Source organism: Lonchura striata, chromosome 1, assembly GCF_046129695.1.
Source record: "Lonchura striata isolate bLonStr1 chromosome 1, bLonStr1.mat, whole genome shotgun sequence".
Classification (NCBI taxonomy): domain Eukaryota; kingdom Metazoa; phylum Chordata; class Aves; order Passeriformes; family Estrildidae; genus Lonchura; species Lonchura striata.
Window position 1 is genome coordinate 133569695 of NC_134603.1, and position 20881 is coordinate 133590575.

Sequence of the window (20881 nt, forward strand, 5' to 3'; positions counted from 1 at the left end):
ACTGGAACAGCCCGGCCAGAGAGGGTGTGGAGTCTCTCTCACTGGAGATATTCAAGAATCGTCTGGACACAATCCATGTGCTCTAAGACGTGCTTAATGGGGGACATTGCAGCAGGCGACCCACTGTGCCCCTCCCAGCCTGTCCCACGGTGTGACTCCGCGTCTCCCGCCGCAGCCCTGCAGTGAAGCCGCCCCGCCCGCCCTTTCCCGCCGGGCAGCTCTGGGCGGAGCGGGGCGCGGGGCCCGGCAGGCGGCGCTGCGCGGCCGCCGCCATCGCCGCTGCCGCAGCTCCGCGGCCGAGCGGGGCCGAGCGGGGCCGAGCGGGGCCGAGCGGGGCCGAGCGGGGCCGAGCGGGGCCGAGCGGGGCCGAGCGGGGCCGCGGCTTCCCGGGCGCGGGGAACGGCCCTGGGCTGGGCCGAGGCGGCGGCGGGCGGCGGCGCGGGTCACGGCGGCGCCATGGGGAAGCGGGATAACCGTGTGGTGAGTAACGCGGCAGCCCGGCTGGGCTCCGCCGCGGCACCTCCGGGCGGGCCCCGGCGCGGAGGCCGCGGGGAGCCGAGCGCTGCCTCGGCCCGGGCGGGCCCGTCCGGCCGCCGCCGCGCTCCCGCCGTCGGGAGGGGCAGAAGGGGCCGCCGCGGGGGACGAGAGCGGCCCGGTGCCGGCGGGGCGGGCCGGAGGCTGCCGAGGCCGCCTGAGTACGCGGCGGCGGGACTGGGTCCGGCCGCTCGGGGCCCGGCCGGCGGGCCACAAAGGCGGGCCGTGCCCCGCGCCTCGCCCGCCCGGCCCGCGGCGCCCCGGCGGCGGCCGGAGCCCCCTGCGGGTGGGTTGTCCCTCCCTCGGCACGTGCTGGAGCCTGGCTGAACCTCTGATGGCCTTGTCAAATCCTGCGGCGTCGTGACTGACGCCTGCTTTGCGATCTGTCGAGGGAAGGTGATTAAGATGCTGGCCTGGTCCCTGCAAAAATAAAATGTTCCAAATGGGAGTTGCCGCACTCGCTGAAGTAGCTCTGGTCCTAGCTAAGCCGCATTTCCTTAAACTTGGCGTTCAGCTATACCTGAGAGATCTGAAATTGAGCTTTGCGTAGCACTCTGCTGCCTCGGGAACCAGCTCTCAGCAGGCAAAAAATGCGCTTCTACACACCTGACTGCAGAGCCTGAGTTCATACATAGCTGAAACACAGTCATCCTTCTTCCTATTTTTCTTTCAATGTTTTTGTGCCAGTTAGCTTTTCACCTTCTATTCGTAACCACTTAAACATTGTAAGTTTGCTGCTGAATTTTATGACTAAACACAAATCATAATACTTTGATTTTTTTCTGTTTCTCTGTTTCTTTCTTGTATATGCTATGAATTGGTACTGAGATCTATTCACATCTTTGCAAACCTTGGTGGAATAGTATAATAATAGACATGAAGGACTGAAATATTGTATAGATAGAGGCAAAGTCCCTTTTGTTGCTTTGTTGACTTATCCAAAAAATTTGGACTACTAAGACAGTGTATTAGGCTTCAAGACTGGATCTATGGTTGAAATGTCCTGTAAGGTTTTCAGGTGTTTATTTATTTATTCTTCATTTTCTTTTAATGGGACAGCTGGAATATACCAAGGCCAGCAAATCTTTATGTTCCTATATAAGGTTTATTATGCCATCATGGCATAATATGTACTACAAACAAGTTATACAGGACCCTTTGCTCCCCATATATGATCATAGATATATTTCTACTGTTATTCTCTGCTGTGTCCCTTCTTAACACCGTAGTTTTATAGTTTTTGACTTTCTGGAGATGGAAAATAAACATATTTTTTGCACATCTACAGGGTACTTGCAAGGCAGCAATAGTACTGCTAGCCCAGAGAACCCTGCCTGACAGAAGGTGTCTTACACTTCTCATGAGCAAGGAAGCTATGCAGCAAATACCTTAATACCTGCTTGAGCAAACTGCTAAAAGAAGAAAATGAATGTGCAGACAATCACTTTCTTTATTGAGGGTGCATTTCCATGCTCATTCTGGCTAGTGACATGCATTTTGGCAAAGTAGTGTAACTACTTTACAGAAATGTTTGTTGGTGAAGTAATTATTCATAAACAAACCCAGTTGAAATGATAAGAATGTTACTTAAGACATAAATGTCCTAATCCTGGAATATAGAGCAGTACATGGTCATTAAGTACTTGCTGTGGTACAGTTCAAGAAAGCCGATGAAGGGAGGATGCTTTCTAGCCAATTATCCAGGGGCAGTCTGAGCAAGTAGAAAATGAGCATTTAATAGCTGTAGCCTCTTCTGCAGGTAGAGAGTTTTGTTGGAAAGTGGTGAGGTGTTCATGACTTGTTAGCTCAGGTAGGAAAGTAGCTTTACTGATTTTTATTTAAGAGCAGCAAGAGACTTTTTTTTTTTAATGGTAACCAAAAGTTAATGTTCTCACTGGAGTAAGCCAAGTTTCTAGTGGATCTAATGCCTTGAAATTACCTTTCTGTAGTGAAAACAGTGTTCAGATAGTGCTGTCCTGCATTCCTAAAGGAGCTCCTTTTCCACTCAAAGCTGAACTCGCTTATTCATTTTTAGATTTGTCATGTGAATGCCTAAGTGTTGTAACTACTTGAGTGCATACATCCATCTGCTACTTGTTTCAACTGGCACACCTCCGTGTTTATTTGCCCATGTTAGTTAGCCTTTTTGTGAATAAAAACAACAAAGCCAAGCCCCAAGAAATGGCAGTAAATGTCCCCTTAGAGTTGCAAAGTCAACTTGAGTCACAAAATGCTCGACTTGAAGGAGTCCTTGGGTTGCTTCAGAGTGGTCCAGCTGGTGAATCAAAGCTAAACTTGTGTGGGCAGTGTTTCCTTCCAGCCTGATGCCTCATCCCAGGCAGAGCCTAGAGTGCCTCTTCCAGGACCAAATGTATCCCCAAGAGCTGAAGGCCACCAGCCTCCTTGCAGTCCAGTCCAGAAACTCTAGCATTGCTATGGTCACTGCTTCTGCAGTGAGAGCAACAGGAGGGGAGGCAGCAGCTGCTGCTTCTGACAGCTTTCACAAATGCTCACTTACTGTGCATGGTGGTTTCTGAATGCCTGATAAAAAGCAGTGTTGGACATGTGAGAGCTACACAGATGGCCAAATCTTTGCTTTGGATCTACAAAATGTACTCTTTAAAAAAATGTCTCAGATTGGGCAACCAAAGCAAGTAATTTTTTTTGGCTATTTGTTCTTTTTCCTCATCTCCAAACTGAACAGTAAGAACAGTGTGTGTGTTATGTTTTGCAGAAGTAAAGTGTTGGGATGACATAGTGATACAAATACATGAGATAAGGGGGCACATGTACCTCCTTTTCACATGAAAAAAATACTGCTGACAATAGAAAAAATGGAAATTTTTCCATTGACTGGTGAGGTGGATTATGAATTTTAAATTTTAGTTCAGTCTTTTGTAACACAAAGAGGATGCATAGGTTTGAAAGATGGAATACCTCATAACATTTGGATTATGTATGTTTGGGTTTTGTGAGTTTTTTCCTCCTTTAAACAGCCCTAAGTCGCAGAATATTGATACATGTATAATTGTAGCAAAGTACCACTGCTTTCTTGTTTTGGTGCAAGAAATTTTGTGCAGAATTTAGTGACTCCTGTCAGCAATTTTGAACAGAATTTTAAAGGCATAGGATCAGTTGTCCCAGAGAGGTAGAGCTGAAATTTAATTACATTTTCTATAACCCAAGGAAGAATATTTCAGAAATCATGACACTAAAATCACTGCTTAAATAAAGGAATTGTTGTAAGGAACATGGTCTTTTTGTGGATCGGTTCTTTCTGCCACAGTATGACTCCAGCTGAAAGCACTTACTTGAGTTTTTCTGCCAGACTGAATAAACTTGGTTTAGCTAAATATTTTATATTCTTAGAAACAAGTCAGAATTACTTTTCAGGGAGTGATAAAAAGTTTATGTGAAGAACAAAAGATATTTTGGTATCATAGTGTAACTGATGAATTTGGTATTTCTTTTTGTTGTTTCACATTCAAGGCTTATATGAATCCCATAGCTATGGCCAGGGCACGAGGTCCTGCCCCAAATTCAGGACCAACAATACAAGACTACTTGAACAGGCCAAGACCAACATGGTGAGTGGCATGTTGATCCTTTTTGACCTCTTAAGTAAAATATTTGTTCCCTCTTACTAAAATGTCACTGGTGCCTACCTCTTTCCCAGAATATCCAGTAATTGATTTTGAAAGATTTCTTGTGCTGGCCAAGGTATTATTTTCTAAACATGTATTCAGTCTCCTCTTTTAAAAATAATATAATATCATTTTGAAATGTGTAGTTCTCATTTCTCTATATTGTTTTGCAGCAGTTTCTCACAAGAGGAAAATGTCATTTTACCTCTTGCTCAAATTATAATACCTAAATCTTGTAGATATATTTAATTTGTAAACAAATTAATCTCTAAAAGAACCATTTTGCTGGTATATTCTTAGAATTCACTTTACCCTATCCAACAAAACCATCACTTTGATATATTATCAACAACTTTATGTTCAATCCCTTTGCCTGTCCTCATGAGACATTAGAGAACAATTTACCTAATTGCAAAGTTAGCTGTAGATCTTTGGGAAGGATTTAACAACCATACTTAAGTTATTAGGGTTAGGTTACCATATGTGTAACATCTAAGATGCTTTCATTCCTCTCTTGGAAGTTCAACCAAGGCTAAACTTCAAAAAAACTACAGAAAAATTAGACATTGAAGAAAGTATTTTTAATTTAAAAATTGTGATCTACCATCTTTTTCATTCAGGGAAGAAGTGAAAGAGCAACTAGAAAAGAAAAAGAAAGGATCCAGGGCTTTGGCTGAGTTTGAAGAAAAGATGAATGAGGTTGGTAACGTCACTAGCTCTTAATACATTATTCTTTTTTATCTAACATGCTACTTCTGTTATCATTTACAATATCAAGTAGCCATAACATTTCACTTCATTCAAGCTTTTAATGTGTAACTATTTTGTTTCATTTATGTTGGAAGTTGAGTTTACGACTTAACCAGTGAAGAGCTTCTTTCAGTTCAGAGAAAAAAATATATAAAACATTTTTTAGATTGCTGGTGAATCCTTGTTAGAAATGTAAACATATTTATACAAATGCATGTGCTTATATCAATAAATAAAACAATGCATTTTCAGGTATGATAAGCCAAAGTATGTTGTTCCAATATTCACTTGTTTAAGGTTGCAGAATCCAAGTACAGTGAAAAAAACCACATTACTGGAAGCAGATGTCTTTGGCAAGGAATATACATGTAATATTATTATGGGAGAAGGCACAAAGAATGCATTTCAATCAGATAGGACTATGAAGCACTTGTTTTTCTCTCATCCTAAGCTGATTACAACATGTGCTGTTTTCCTGATATACATGCAGCTGTTCTGGTGTTTGTGTTCTTTACCTACTGAAGATCAGCACAGTATTAGAAAGTTTCACATGTAACTCTTATTGTATACAAGGGAGAAATTAATATACAATGAATTTATTTTGTTTCTGTTCCTTCTTGGGTCCTGGTATCTTGAGATAAGCTTCAGTAATCTTAATCATAAATTTCTGGTTGAAGTAGATTATGCTCCTCCTCTGTTATTGGAAGGGCAGAGTACTCGTAGTACTCTTGCTGTACCTCTTTGCCTAAGAAGTTGTATCACGATGTGGAGCGCTATGGGGTCTGTTCTGAGAGGAACAGTTGTTTTGCACTCTGAGTTTTAGCTTGGTGAGTTTGGTTTAATATTCTCTAATATTCCTTTCCTGATTTTATCTTTGTTTAATGTGAAATAAGTGAAATCGGCATGCATAGAAGCTACAAACCTTTCAGTATGGTAGCAGGGTAGAAAGGGATGCAGGGAATCGTGACATGGCCATGAGGTATTCCTGAAGCACCTAAGAACAAATCTCTGAATGCCTGAAAAGATCACAAGTTTCTGAATAAGGTGCTGTCTCCCCTATTTTACTGACAGTTGTCAGACATTTCTGTTTAAAACAACACTAGCGCAGTCTTTAAAATAAGGAAGCACAGGCTGTTGTGAGAGACCCCTCAGAGAGCTCTGGGTACCTGGTATATCAAAATACACAACCCACAGATGCTGCCTTGGTCCATAGAAGCACATTACACACAGCACTGCTTCCTGGCTAATCTGCCATGTTTCTCAGCAGCTCTGTTCAGCTAATTCACAGTGTGCTGATGTGGGGATCTGTGTGTCATCCTGCATTGCACAGGTTACTTGACTCCTGATATTTCTGTCCCCTCAGCACAACGTGTGGATCACTGTTATTTTGCCAATACAGTACCAATACAGCTTCATTGTGAGGATCAGAATAATAAAGAAGGGAACACATGATGTGTCTGACAGTGCAGATTGAACCTAGCAGCCTTTGAGTTTCATGGGGGCAGGTTGGAATTTCGGAGCTCTTTAAGGGGACATTTTAGGTAGACCTAGAGACCAGGTGTGGAATTGAAAAACAGGAATGAGAGGAGATTTTTATTCATTCATGTGGTGTGCTTGGCCTAACAAAATAAGAGTGTTTCTATGAAGATGTGTATAGTAATTTGATAAAATTATTGCTGACACCAGCAAGGTCCAGAATACAGACTAGAGACACCCGTATGTTGAAGAAGGGCCAGGAGAAGTTGTCTTGAAGTTTTGTTTCAGGTGATTTTTAGAACTAAGACAAAACCACAGTTTTTCTGGTAGGGTACCCTGGTTTTCTAAAGTGCTCTAGCAAGAAGACTGTGATAGAAAAGCAAAAATACCATAACTGGTGACCTTCAAGATAAATGGCAGTCTCTTAAAGCCAAATAACTTGAACATTAAATGTGTTAACATTAACACTGTATTTTGCTAAATAATCTTCTGTAAAATCAGGTGTATTACAGCTTTAGTTAACGTTATAGCTATTTTTTATTTTCTGTGGGTTTTGTTAAAATTATAATGTCAGGCAGAGGAGAGCTTAAAAAATACTGCTCAGGAATGACCCTCCTGTTATTGTTTCTGTTTGGGTTTGTTTACAGAATTGGAGGAAAGAACTGGAAAAACACAGGGAGAAATTAATGGGTGGAAATGAGAGCTCCTCCAAAAAAAAAGAGGTAAGTTGTTTTCAGTTGTATACATTCTGTGTTTGGAATTGGGATTTATCATCAATGCTGCCAACACAGAATTTTGTGAATACAATTTAAAAGCCAGCATCAAAGTTCATAAACCTAAATGCATGCCAAAAGAAAATGATGCTAAAGTAACATTTATTTTGTTCTATTTTTAAGAAAAAGAAAAAGGAAAAGAAGAAATCTAATAGGGTGAGCAAAATTTTCAGTTTTCTGAGCTTTTTGCTTTGGGGTTGTTCCTGTTTGTCATTTAAGTTGTCCTGGAAAGAGAAAGTATAGCTGTAATTTTGATTTTAGATGATAAATTAACTTTTGTTTAGAAAGGGTTTGCATATATTTGATACAGGGGAAATTAAAGGTAGGAAAAGAGCATTAAATAGATATTATTAAAAGAAAAATGTTAGAAGTGGTTTAGAAGTTTATTTAAGAAAAATCTCTGTAAGACCAGCTTCTCAGAAGTAAAATTGTATTGGTTATGCTTTGAAAATGAAGACATTTTAAAGGGAGTGTTTGAATAGGCTTTTGAGTATTTGCCAGACAAAATGCTGCATCTCACAAGCTTCACTTTTTGTTGTATTTGGTCAAGTTGTCTTCATCTTCCTCTTCTTCATCAAGCTCTGATTCTTCCAGCAGTTCATCTGATTCAGAAGATGAGGTAAGAGCTAACCTACTTGAACCTATCATGTTTTGTCCATGACATCTATTTAATACATATTTTGATAATATGTTATAGAATATTTTGAGGGGCTAATTTGGATAAATGCATTTAGTTTTTATGCATTTGATATATATAATAAAGTCATGAATTTTAGACATATGTATCCAATCAGTAGTTTTTGTGCGAACACTACAGATTTTGGCACCCTGTCTTTTAAACTGGATCCATTTTAACACTGAACTGCTTTCCGAACAGAATCCCCTATCAAATCATAAAAATGCAAAAATACCATTTCTACTTTCTAGCAAAAATCTTTGTTACAGGTGATCAGATTCTACAGCATACATCTAAATAATAAACACAATCTAGAGAATCTGGATTTTTCACCAGCTTGCATTTTTTCAATGCAAAAGAGTTATGAAGGTCCTCCACTAAAAAAATCAATTGTAGTGTACTTTATTCCTCAGGAGAACATTGTAACATGTAGGAATTTGATGTTTCCTTTTCTTTACGTTTAATGTAAATCTAATTCTAGTGAGAATAAATTCAAGTTTGTGTTTTTCTTTCTTTTTCTACAATATTTATGGATAGGATAAAAAGCAAGGGAAGAAAAGAAGGAAGAAGAAGTATCGCTCCTCACGGAAATCTTCAGCAAGCACAGCTTCAGAATCTGAGTCAGACAGCAAGGTAAATACACAGATGTGTTGCTCTTGGCAAGTTTTCTTGGTTGGTATTATAAAACCATAAAGATTTCTGACTTTAACATATTCATATGGATTTTCATCTTCCACTGTATTCTCACAGGGCCTGAACTGCGCTTGTGTCTTCCACATGAAGTGTGGAATCTGCCTCTACTGGCCACATGCCTAGTGGAAGTAATTGGAAAACGAGCGCACTTTATTCCAGCAATTTGTAGTAATTTTTCTGAATTCAGACACATGCAGCTTTTTTGTTGCTCAAATATTTAGTTTTTATACTTCATTAACACTGAAAATGTCTTCTGAGTATGCAATTTAATTGAACACCATATCTGAAAATGCAGGTATTGCTGGATTGTAGTGGCCAGAACATTGCCTTTCTAAATATCTGAATATTTTCCTGTTGGAAAACTGAGCCTTTCCCAAATGCTTATTAAATTGAAGTTGTCTTTTTCCTTTTCTGAAGTATAGCAATGTAGATACATGGTCTTACTGAATGAACAAAAAAGTGAAGATACACAAAGCAGCTTGTTCTGTTAGCACTTTTCTGTCTTACAGTGTATAGTTACCGTACTTCTTGCTTAAATATTAATAATACAGTGAGTTTTTAAGATTCTCTGTGTAGACTTTATTGCAGGCTTCCACTGGAATACCTAATTTGGTGGGATATAAATTGTAATGAATGACTGTTTGCAGACATCTATGAATATGTGCTAATGGGAGGTTAAAAACTTCCGCTACATAAATGGACCCAGAGATACCCTTACTGCAAAAAACTCGGGGAAAATACCTGTGCAACCTGGTCTGATCAGCAGAGATGAACATGGGTAAAGAAAAAAGATTCCCAGCTGTTACATGTTACATGTGGTTACAGCTGTGATAGCTGGTAGTCTTCCCATAGGCTAAGTGTCCTGCAAGGATGCTGTTACCTCATTCCATACAGACCTTTCCATGCTGCTGGATCAGGAGATTAGCAGCTGCATCAAAATTACAGCTTTTTATATTGCTCTTGTCAACTTCAAGGTAGAAAGAACAAATATTGAAGAATTACTTTCAACAGACATAAAAAGACTGTTGGCCAGACTGCTTTGGAGATTTCTTCCTTTTTAATGAAATTATTTTGTTGTGATTTGTTTTCCTTTCTGTTTAGGATAGCACAAAAAAGAAGAGGTCAAAGGAAGACTGTGAAAAAGAGAAGGTATTTTTATTCTTGAAATCCTTTGATGAGAACTGCATGTTGCATACATAATAGATATTTCTTTTTTTAATATTGAATACCTCACCTTACATCTGTGGAAATTTTCTGTGCAAACCCACACAGTCATAAGGTATTCAGTGAACCCAGTTTGAAGTAGAAGTTTAGTTGGATTCAGCACCTAGTTTAGTAATTATTGTAGTGAAAACCAATGGATCTGTTCTTGTTACATAGGTAAATTAAAGATCAGCTGCATCCGTAGTGTTTTGAGGTTTACCTTTAGCTGTCAGATTGAGCTAAAAATGTGTGCGATGATATTTTCAGTGGCACACCTGGTAGGGTATTGACTTGTTGCTGTAAATGAAGAAACATAAGCAGAGGATCTCTTCATCTAAATGTAGTCATAGATAGTATACTTATGACAGCTTTGAATAATTGCAGAGAAAAAGGTATTAGCTTAAGAAAAATGACCTTATTCTGCCATTTCTCTAAGCATGAAAATATTCTCTCCTGCCCACCACCACACCATTTTGTACACTCATCCATTATCTTTAACATAAACAATCGAATTGACTTCAATTGTAGTTATTCATACACTGTGGATAAACTAAAAATGCTTGCAGAGTCCACCCTAGTCTTTCTGTCCAGTTACCTTTCTTATCATGTTGGCCTCTCCTGCTCTGGTCAATAGTATTGACTTTGATGTACAAATTCTCCATTACCTAAAGCAAATGTACTCATTTTTCTCCCTTTGCTCCTGCTTCTATTTTAGTGTCCATTTCCCATCTCATCCTTTTGAATGGCTTCTCTTTGAAGACCAAGTATCTACCATGGTCCCTTACTGTAGCACTGCTTTCACACATCCTCTGAAAGCAAAGGACACTTGAGAACTAGGGGTCTTTCTTCCCCTACCTGCAGATCCCCCTGTGTGCCAGATGGGCTGCATCCTGTGTACTTGCTCATGAGTTCTTTTCAGAAGTTTCTGGTCTTAGAAACTGAGTGAAAGTACCTTCAGTCTTAGGAGCACGTAGTAGTCTTGTCCTGAGCAAAGGAAGTGCAGGCAGCAGAAAAGTAGCTCATCAGAACAATCTCACACAGCATCAGAATTTTAAAAATAATTTCTTTTAAATGCACTGGAATGAAATATGATGTGTTGAAAGTACAGCTCGCAGGGACAGCTTGTCCTGGTTCAACACAAATACAGAGGGAACTTTTTCTTTCATGAACAAAGCAAGAGTCAGAAGCTAAAGTGTTTGTATGTATGTATTGAGACATCTTCAGTTACTAGTTACTTAAAAGTGGTGAAATGTTTTATTTTCAAATGCTTACTGCTCCATGTGTTATTATTTAAAATAAGAGACTGTTAGTATTTAGACAGTTCCTGTATCTTGGTAACAAGAAAAAGGAATATACAGAAAATTATTATTTTCACTAAAAGTTGATTTTAACAGTTACGGTAATTTGATAATGATGATGGAATTCGTTTAATGTCAATAAAATTTTAAAATATTTCACAACTTAAAAGTGATATTTCAATCTTCAATTTTAAGCAGAAGTTTTATAAAACGTGAAAGGTCTGTCTTTACTTACAAATATATTATTTTGTGTAGGAAGGTAAAAATCACCACAGGAAAAGGAAGAAAGCAGATCGTGGTGATGGACCTTTATCATCAGAATCTGTATCTGAATCAGATCAGGCAGAGGAGGTCAGTGTGAATCCTCAGTTTCCGATGTTACAGTGCTTGTAGCTTGTACTGATTCGTGAGCGAATCAGTGAACTAGTTCAGATTTAATACATTGTTGAAACTGTTCTGCACTGTACAGTTGAAGAGTGCAGTGCACTCAAAGTTGTTTGTATTTTTCCTTTTAAAATAAAAGTTTAAGGATTGTTTAGTCTAGCTTCTATCACCTACAAGTAATTTCGAATGAATTTTCTTGAGAATCAACTTTTTATGAATACTACATTTGCTTTTATTTTCTTTAGGTGCAAGCAAAAAAGAAGAAAAGCAATGAGGAAAAGGAGAAAACAGCAAGTATCCCTCTTACTCATACTGTAGTTTTAGGATATAAATACTCTGTACTTGGTTAATTTCTAGTTTAACGGTTTTCACAGATACAAATGTTTCATAGCATTAGTCTACTGTTACATCTAAATTAAAAATTTCTCTATTTACTTGCTGAAGTCACTTTTTCAATTGTTGAATTAAAGAAGAATCTATCACTCTTTTACCTGTATGTGATTTGAGATTTTTACAACTTTAACACTTACTGTAGGATATATTTTATTTTGTATCGATGTCGTAGAAGTACTAATACCTGTGTGGTATCAAGTAGGGGAGCAGTTTGCTACACAGACAGACATCAGGGCTGTTTCTTCATTAGTGTTGTGTGTAATTCCTTGCTAAGCCTTCTCTGCCATCATGGAAAGGGCCTTGGGACAAAATTGCTGCAACATCTATGCCATTATAACTCTTTTCCCAACCAGATAAAAAGCTGCCAGGAACCTACTACTTTTCTCAGTATTTTTTTTTTTGTATCTGTTGGTCAGACTGGAAGGAAGGTTCAGCAGTGATTTATATGGAATTCAGATTTACCGCATGTACCTGAGGTTCCTCAATCAGTGGGATCCTAAATGCCCACTTTAGATGTTTCTGTATCTGTCTCCCCTGTCCGCAGCAGTGTTCCTTATCAGGCACATGAGGTGGGGCAAAGGGAAGGTCTACATTAGTCCCCTGAAAATACAGGCAGAGAAGTATCAGTGATACTCAGTACACATTTTTCTATGGAACTTGCTTTTTTTTTTCTCAGACTCATGGGAACCATTTGCCATTACATTTCTAGTGATTGCTTATGGTCTTTTTCATAAAAGATTTGTATGTGTAAGGAATATGTATAAAACAAAGCTTTAATACTGATTGTTTCATTTACGCATTGCCACATCTATATGAGAATTTCATTTGAAATTCTGCTTTCAAAAAGACAATATTGCATCTTTTAGCTTCTTTATTACAGTGATCAGCGTACTACCTTTAGGACTGAATCCAGTAGGGTCAATTTGAGTGTGTTTATATTTCCAGTTGAGATCATAATTCTTTTATTTTAAACAAGGTACAAGTGATAGTCTAGCCAAGTGCAGTTGAGCTATATCATTTTACACAGTGAATTTAAGTACTTACTTTAAAATATATAAACATCCTAGTTATTCCCAAATCTGTCACTGCTGGTCAACACTTCCTTATTACTTTCTCAGTAATCTATAATGCTCTGAAAATAATTTAAAATATTAGGAAATGTAATAGTGACAGTGATCAGAAGTGTAAAATAGCCATACCATGGCTGAGATTTAAATTTGAATTAAAGACTGCTCATAATAGCCCAAATTGTTGGGTAAAGTATTTCTTTTTGTGATTTCTCAATAGGCTTCTGTAGAAATCTCTTTGAAATGTCTTTCAAAAGATACCCATTCTTGGTTCTCATTTTGCATTAGCAGAATATAACTGATGGCAATTGTATTATAGAAAAACTTCTTTTTTTTTTAGGATAAAACAAAAAAGAGAAAGAAGCACAAGAAACATGGTAAAAAGAAGAAAAAGAAGACTGCTGGTTCCAATTCAGATTCAGAATAAATATTTTAAAACAACCGGAGCCTATCAACAGAAGTGCAATGACTAAAGGAAACTTAAACTGTGAAATGACAGCAAACTTTACCAAACTGCATGAGTTTTCCTGTGTTTTAAAACTATTCCTAATCCTTCAGTAGCCAGCCAGATGCAGCTGTGCTGGGAAAGACCATTGTTACTGCCTGCTGCTTAATACATGGAGGTACAACTCTGATAAGATTCCAGTAAGCAGTGTTAGATGTTTGAGATGAGGTGGTAGGCCAGCTGAGGTGTAAAATATTGGAAAATAGGAGTTAAACTTTTTAGATAGTAAAAATAGTCTTTTAAAGCATTAGTAAAAGGTTTTATTTGTAAATCAGGACAAATTAAATCCCAAGTTCATCCTGCAGGTTAATATTATGCATAAACTACTACAAGCTGGTGTCTACTAATGGAAAATGAACGATAATATTTAAAAGGCTGCCTAGTTGAAATGTGGATCATCTGCCCCATTATTATCTCTATGCTTATGAGAAAGAGAATGCTACCATTTTGGCTACCTGAATAGGGTGCCTTTGCCTTTGATTCTTGCAAATCTTTGCTACTTTCAATCCATGCATCTCTGCATTCCTGGGAAGCTAGAGCTATTGTCAGCAGACTTTTCTGAATGAGCAGTTTTGAGCTTCCAAGCATGTGCTTCTGCATTAAGCAAGAGCAATGACATTTTGCAGTACAACTGACATTCAAAACCTGAAGATTTTACCTCTGCTTTTTCAAAATAGTGATAGACCTTTGCTAGTAAATATCTGTATTTCATTCAATGTAATTTTGGTTTAATTGAAAACTTCTTGCAAACACTGGTAGCTTTCTTTGCATTATCTTTAGAATTGTTTTGCATGATTTGTACCATTTTTAAATTAACAAAATGCAGGTAATCATTTGTTGTAACCAGTTTTATGAATTACATTTCACATGCAGATTTTCATGTATGTAGTTATAGTTAAGTTCATTGCTGTGTTTAAGTGCACACTTGCTGAAGTTATTTAGCATGTAAAAAGCAGGGTTTTGATACCTTAACAGCTTCATATTGAAGCTGATTTTACTCTGATCAAGTTCAGTGGCAGATCTGTTACGTGATGCGTCTTGTTAGATAAAAAACTACTGCCAGAATCTCATTAAGATACTGTTTAAACAGTTTGTATTTATATTTTTGTACTTGAGGGCTACAGAATGTTGACCTAACTCATAAAGCTGTTTTACTTTACTTTAGTTGCTTTAGATAACTGAAAAGAAGCTTTTTTTAAATTAAATGTTGCCACAAGAAAACATGAGCAACCATTTGATTTTAGTTTACATTAAATTCTCACTACATCTTCCATTGAAATATTAATTGCTGGGCCTTCTGTTAGCCTTTAACAAATGCCCATCCATCCCAGGTGTAGTCAAATATAGATTGTATTTTTGATCTACCCCTCTTTTCCATTGCACAGGTGCTAACTTAGAACTTACCTCTGTTGCATATGGATGTTTCAAATGTGTTGCCAAGAATTTCAGGACTTTGAAGACATTGATTATTAGTCTGCAAACAATAACTAAAATCTGTGGGAAAAGGTGATTTCATATTGTGTACAGAGAAATTGTCTTCAAGTTCTTGGGAGAATACAACCATTGAGTTGCAGCAATGTGCATCTAAACAATAGTAATATCTTCATCAACTATTTTATACTCTTGGGCTTGATGTTACCCATTCTAGACACTCTTGTCAGTGAGGTTAAAATAAAGGTGATTTGCAGTGAACAGAGGGGTTTGGTTTGGGGTTTGTACGTAGTTTTGTTGGGGTTGTTTTCTTTTTAAGTTGTGGTATTGCAGTTTTGGTAAAAGAACCTGTAATGAACCGTAGCATAAATGCTCTGTCCTGTGTAATACCTTATTTGACTTTTACGCAACCACCTGCCACAGAAAGAAATAAAAATGGAAATGAGACCCAGTCTTCCAAATACCTAAGCCGGTATGTAATTTTAATTGTGTGACTGTAACTATCTGTTCTGCTCAGCTGTAGGCTTGGAGTGCGGCTGTCATGCTTGGGAAGGGGTGTGGCCGCTTAAGGGGCTTATGGGCTTTGTCAGTTGCCAACAAAGCTGCTTTAGTACTGAAAGGGAACTGCTTCAGTTTGCAATGCGTTAACAAATAGGTGGAGTCTGCTCCTGCGTGCCCTTTTTCCTGAAGGAAAGGTGGAGGCTGGTCTCAGCCTTTCAGCTTTCCCGATGTGCCCACGTCGAGGTCGTGAGACAGTGATGGGGGTTTGGGGTGGCACCTACACCCATGTTCCAAGTTTCAGCAGAGGGACAAAGTAGAAAATAGGCAATGTTGGAATAAGAGTGGTTTAATATATTCTTGCCTTCTGACAGTAGATGAACAAGCACTGTTGTATGTTGTAACTTTTAGCTCTTTTTTCCCCACAAACGTTTTTAGATACTTAAAATGCAATTATTTTATTTTTGACTGCTGCAGTTTTTTTGAATGCGTATTAAGACTCGATCTCTGTTCTACCTGCGTGTTTCTGTGTGACCCGCCCGTGCGGCCGAGCGGCACCGCCCGGCCGCGGCCGTCCCCCCGCGTTGCCAGGGCAGCGGCAGCGGCTCCCGGCCGCCATGAGCAGGAAGGGGGCAAAGCTCCTGGTGGACTCGCTGACCCGATCCGCCAAGCACTGTGAGTCCCCCCGGGCTGCAGGAGCCGCCCCGCCTTGTTCCCGTGCCCATCCTGGGTGGCTCTGCTCGTCCCCCGTGGGAGGCACTCCACCGGCGCTCCCTTAGGAACAGCGTCTGGGGCCGGGGCGGGGGGTGATTATTGCTATCGTGGTCCTGGCGTGTTCCTGTGCCTGCCTCGTGTTTGACCAGCTTAACTTACAACCTGTGTTTGTGTTTGGGCCGGGCAGTTACCAAAAGCGAAGTGGAATGTCTGGTCAAGCTCTTCGACACGCTGGTGGCCAAGGCCAGCAGCCAGTTTGCTGGGGCCGGCTTCGACCGCACCGTGTTCCGAGACACGCTGTACAACGCCTTCGGCATGACGGATGACGTGGTGCTGGACCGAGGTGAGCGGGCACGCGGCTCTGGGCGCCGTGGGAGCGGTCGGGATGACGCTGCCGACCCGACGAGCGTGTCCGTACCAAACAGCATCGTCACCTCCCGGCCGGGACGGCAAAGGAGGAGTAATCCTCGGGAGCTGTTGAGAAAATGGCACATTTTCTTTCTTTATGCGTCACGGTTTTCCCTTAGTTCAGGAGAGCTCACGCTCTGGCTCGGGCAGAGCAGGCAGAGGCCCTTGGCTGCCCTGTGGCTGTTTCTGTCGCAGCCTCTGTAGTGTCGTGACCGAAGGGGGCAGCGTCACTTTCTTTTCTCCGGTGGTTTCCCCGGGAGCTGCGGTCGCTGCTGGGCGACAGCTGTAGCTCAGGGCGGGGAGTCCCAGGAAGGCATTCTGATACAGTGGGTAACGCTGGGAATAGAGGCTTTGTGAGCAGCATTGAAGGGCCTGGGCAGGTAGTACTAGGAAGTGAGAGTAATGAGACAAATCACCCCGTGAAAATACAGTGATTTCACAGATTGTAACAAGGGGCATGTTTGCAGTCACTGTGAAAGCTGAAGGAATGATCTCGGATGTAGCGATGTCTAGAGGAGTATGCAGAGCAGGCATGAGTCTGCCCTTCTTTCAGTCTTGGGCTGCCGAGAGCCACCCCTTGGTTCAACTTTCTCCATGTCTCTAGCAAGAGAGCTACTTACATGCCATAAAATAAAAACTTGTTGCAATTTTATGCAGCAAGTCAAGTGTGTCTTGGAAGATACCTCACATAACCTTACACATTCTTAAAAATTACTTGAATGCTTACACACAAAGGGGCTGATTACAGTTCACAGAAGCAAACCTATTGTCTTCAAAGTCAAAAATGCTTGGCTCTGCATGGGGAGATGTTCCTTCAGCCAATTTACTAATTAATATTCTAAAATACAATTTATTACAGATGCTGGTGGATGCTTTGAACTCCTTGGTTTTGAATTACTGTATTACAGGCTGTATTAATAGTGAAGCTGTGAAAGTTGCTTAGGGAAGGGAGAAGAAAAATATATTGTTATATGACAGAAAAAAGGTTATTTTTCTTTGTAGATTTAATACATATAATTTCTAGGATTATTTTGTCCAAGATTTTCCAAGACAAAACATAGTTATTTAAATCTTAATATGTATGCAGAATTATCCCTTATTTTAAAGGATATTGGTTTATTTGCTTTCCATCTGCATGGAAGCATAGTTCCTGTAGTTGTTAAGTCAGGAAGGCAACAGATTGGACAAATCTTACCAGGCAGAATTCTGGAGTGGAAGATCAGTAAACTGAGGGGCAGAATCCCTTTCATTGTTACATCTTAGAGTCAAGAACGGTAATCTTACCTTGGTGAAAGCAGATAAGCATCTTAAGAAGAAAGATAATTTATAATTTTACTGAGTTTAAGAAAACATTGGGTTTTTTTGTGTTTCCTTATCATATAAATTTGAAATGTGTCCAATACACTTCTTAGTGTTCAGCATTTTTGATAAAGACAACACTGGCTTCATCACTGTGGTGGAATGGGTGGAAGGCTTAGCAGTGTTACTTCGGGGGACCCTGGAAGAGAAGATGAAATGTAAGATTGATCTGTATGCTAATATTTAGTAGTAATGATTGAATTAATAACAACACATTGCTTTTGTTGTAATTTAGTAGTTACTCTTATAAAGTATTTGGTAATTGAAAAGTTTTCTTCTGTATCGTTTAATGCAATGGAACTGAGTTCTGAAATGGCTTCTCTGAGACAGTTTTTTTCTGTGTTAACTACTGTTACCACAGCCACCACCTTTTTTTGTTGCTTACAAAATCTTGCATTTAAACTGAAGTTTATTCTACAGCATACACTTCTGGAAAAAATACATGTTTTTGTATTCACACACAAAATTATAAAGAAGCAGATGAATCTCTAGTGTGCTTTTGGCTAATTAACAGTCTCAAGCCAAGCAAGACCAGAGCCAACATTCATTTACTGGCACACTAGCTCCAGCAGTTCTTCAGATTGGAAGCAGAGATGGAAAAACTGTAAGATGGTAATGAGAACCTCCACAGTAATGACAGAGAAAGATGGAAGAGAAAAAATAGCAAGAACTCTAGAATTTTAAGCAGCAGGGAAAAAAATAGGGCAAGTGGAGTGAAGAAAAACAATAGAAAAATGAGAATGACAGCATGTTGTTTCCATAGTTCCTAGGTTACAGCATTAGCCATTCCTGCTGCATTAGATAAATTCATCTGGAAAGTGGTCAGGGGTGTCACAGCATTAGGATGTGTGCCCAGGTTGTAATTCAGTGTGTCAGTACAACCACAAACAGTAAAACATGCATTCCTGCTGTAAGCACTATAGAATATACTAGTGCATAGTGATGTAGTGCTGTCTGTCACAAGTGTTTGCCAGGAGTGTTTCAGAATATGTAATAAATTTGGCTCAGTTGATAATGGGCAGCTCTGTCTATAGGTAATTTTCTGTCTATAGGTCTACAGTTTGAATGGTACGTGATTATAGTTTGTAATCAACTTCCTATTTATTTGTATTTCAAAAGACTGTTTTGCTGTTTATGACCTGAATGGTGATGGATACATTTCAAAAGAGGAAATGTTTCAAATGCTGAAACACAGCCTTCTCATACAACCAGCAAATGAAGAGCCTGATGAGGGAGTTAAGGACTTGGTAGAGATAGCACTAAAGAAAATGGCAAGTACTTGTTGTGATACTTGAGGGTCTTTCAAAGATTCACTAACCAATACTTAAAACCTTTCTATGAAGTAACAAAATAAGGTATCTTATTTTATTATATTATTTACAGAAGGATTCTGCAAGTCTCCTGAGGAAAGCCAGAAATATATGAGATCTAATGAGTCCCAGTCCAGTATTCTCATATGAAATCATTAATTTAGTATGTGAATGTACTATAAACTTTATGTATAAACTAGCATGTATGTATGGCCTATACATCTATGCATGCCCAGTCAAAGCAAGAGCCCAGTCAGAAGTGGAAAACTTAGAAGTGTAAGCTGCATTTATTCCATCAGTACCAGCATCTGCAGTAGCTTAATTTTAAAGTATATTTGTGTTTTATAAATGTAATGTCTTTATCCTATTTATTTGTATGTATTCTATTAGAATAGTAAACTCAAGGTTATTAATGTGAAGCTTGTCTTAGAGTGCTTAATCTAGAATATCAGAGCATCTGGGGATAGTCTGTCAGTACTTTAATCAAATCAAGATATATACTCTCTTTCATGGTGGTCAAAAATTTTCACTTCAAACCAGGTTTTGCATCCCAACTCCTTTTTTATTTAAGACCATCTTTTCAATTTTTCAATCCCACCCTTTTTGCCTTAGAGGCAAGTCACAAATCTTTTCTGAGCATAAACTGATGACCCCCAATTTGCAAATCTAACTAAAAATAGAATCCATGTTCTTTGAACACCTGTTAAACAAAACTACAAGTAATAATCCTTTGCTGAAGTGGTCCCTTCCTTTTGCAGGACTATGATCACGATGGCAAGCTTTCTTTTACGGACTTTGAACAAGCAGTCAGAGATGAAAACCTTCTCTTAGAAGCCTTTGGACCATGTTTGCCAGACATAAAGGTACATTAACCTCGAGTTCAAAAAAAAACTGCATAAGCCAATTCCTTACAGACACTTGCATCAATCCTGTGAATGTCAGGGTATCTTAGGCCAATGTGGAGTTCATCCTCTCAGTGCCAGTTCTGCTATCCAAAGGTGGTCCCTGAGCACTCCCACTCCAGGGTTGTTACAGCACACTGCTGCAGGTATTCATCTCATCACTAAGGGAAATTTCAGTCCTGTACATTGTCATCCCAGTCTCTAGCATTCCTGTTTTCATCCAGTTTATCTCATTCTGCAGCTGGGCCTTCTTCTGGCCCTTAATGCCAGATCATTCCTTGGGACACACCCCGACTGCTGAGCAGTTAAAATTTTAATTTCTCCTTCAACTATAACTTTGAATATTCTAGCTGGTCTGCTAGTGATGATACCATTAATGCTATGGATTTACCTTTTCTAAGCTAAAAAGCGAGAGTCAGTCTTCACTGCATACACATTTCAGTTCAGTACCTTTTCTGACTAAATAGAAATCCTTTAGTTAACTGAAAATTAACTTTTTTTTTTTTTTTTTTTTTTTTTTTTTTTTTTTTTAACAGAGCAGTATGTCATTTGAACAGAAAATTTTCCGGAAAGTTCCTAAATAGAAACTCCAAGTTGTAACTCCACTGATGAATACTGTTAAAAGGGGTCTTCATCTTCACCACTCTTTGTGATATAGTAAAAACAGTCATCTTTCAAGTTGCTCCTAAGCTTCAATCTTCCTTTGCTGTTAAAGCTATTGAATAAATTAATTTACTTCTGTAACTCTACCTAAACAGAGTTCTTCTGTGAGTTATGTAAAATATATTACAATATGAGGTACACAGGGCAACACTGCAACAATAATACAGTATATTTGGTTTCTTCATTCCAAGTAACAAAAT

At 39.3% G+C, this 20881-nt stretch overlaps 2 protein-coding genes across 2 annotated transcripts; both read left to right on the forward strand.

Moving 5' to 3' along the window:
• The first annotated feature begins 378 nt into the window (after positions 1 to 378).
• FAM133B (family with sequence similarity 133 member B) lies at positions 379 to 15295 on the forward strand. Its single transcript, XM_021551685.2, has 11 exons — positions 379 to 480; positions 4024 to 4121; positions 4799 to 4877; positions 7052 to 7126; positions 7301 to 7333; positions 7728 to 7796; positions 8391 to 8486; positions 9648 to 9695; positions 11303 to 11398; positions 11677 to 11721; positions 13232 to 15295. Exons 1-11 carry the CDS (start codon positions 457 to 459, stop codon positions 13316 to 13318), a joined length of 750 nt encoding a protein of 249 aa, XP_021407360.1. The 5' UTR covers positions 379 to 456; the 3' UTR covers positions 13319 to 15295.
• A 632-nt stretch (positions 15296 to 15927) lies between these two features.
• CLXN (calaxin) lies at positions 15928 to 20773 on the forward strand. The gene is made up of 6 exons (XM_021551712.2): positions 15928 to 16000; positions 16227 to 16382; positions 17860 to 17964; positions 18926 to 19077; positions 19875 to 19979; positions 20555 to 20773. The coding sequence occupies exons 1-6, from the start codon at positions 15943 to 15945 to the stop codon at positions 20600 to 20602; spliced, it is 624 nt and encodes a 207-aa protein (XP_021407387.1). The 5' UTR covers positions 15928 to 15942; the 3' UTR covers positions 20603 to 20773.
• Positions 20774 to 20881: the final 108 nt, after the last annotated feature.

Bases quoted from the DNA above. Each gene is read 5' to 3' on its own strand.
- FAM133B (XM_021551685.2), top strand. From the start codon at position 457: ATGGGGAAGCGGGATAACCGTGTG. The intron at 4,122-4,798 runs GTGAGTGGCATG...TTTTTCATTCAG, and splicing joins AACAGGCCAAGACCAACATG to GGAAGAAGTGAAAGAGCAAC. The intron at 7,334-7,727 runs GTGAGCAAAATT...TATTTGGTCAAG, and splicing joins AAAAGAAGAAATCTAATAGG to TTGTCTTCATCTTCCTCTTC.
- CLXN (XM_021551712.2), top strand. From the start codon at position 15,943: ATGAGCAGGAAGGGGGCAAAGCTCCTGGTGGACTCGCTGACCCGATCC. The intron at 17,965-18,925 runs GTAAGATTGATC...GTATTTCAAAAG, and splicing joins CCTGGAAGAGAAGATGAAAT to ACTGTTTTGCTGTTTATGAC. The intron at 19,980-20,554 runs GTACATTAACCT...TTTTTTTAACAG, and splicing joins CATGTTTGCCAGACATAAAG to AGCAGTATGTCATTTGAACA.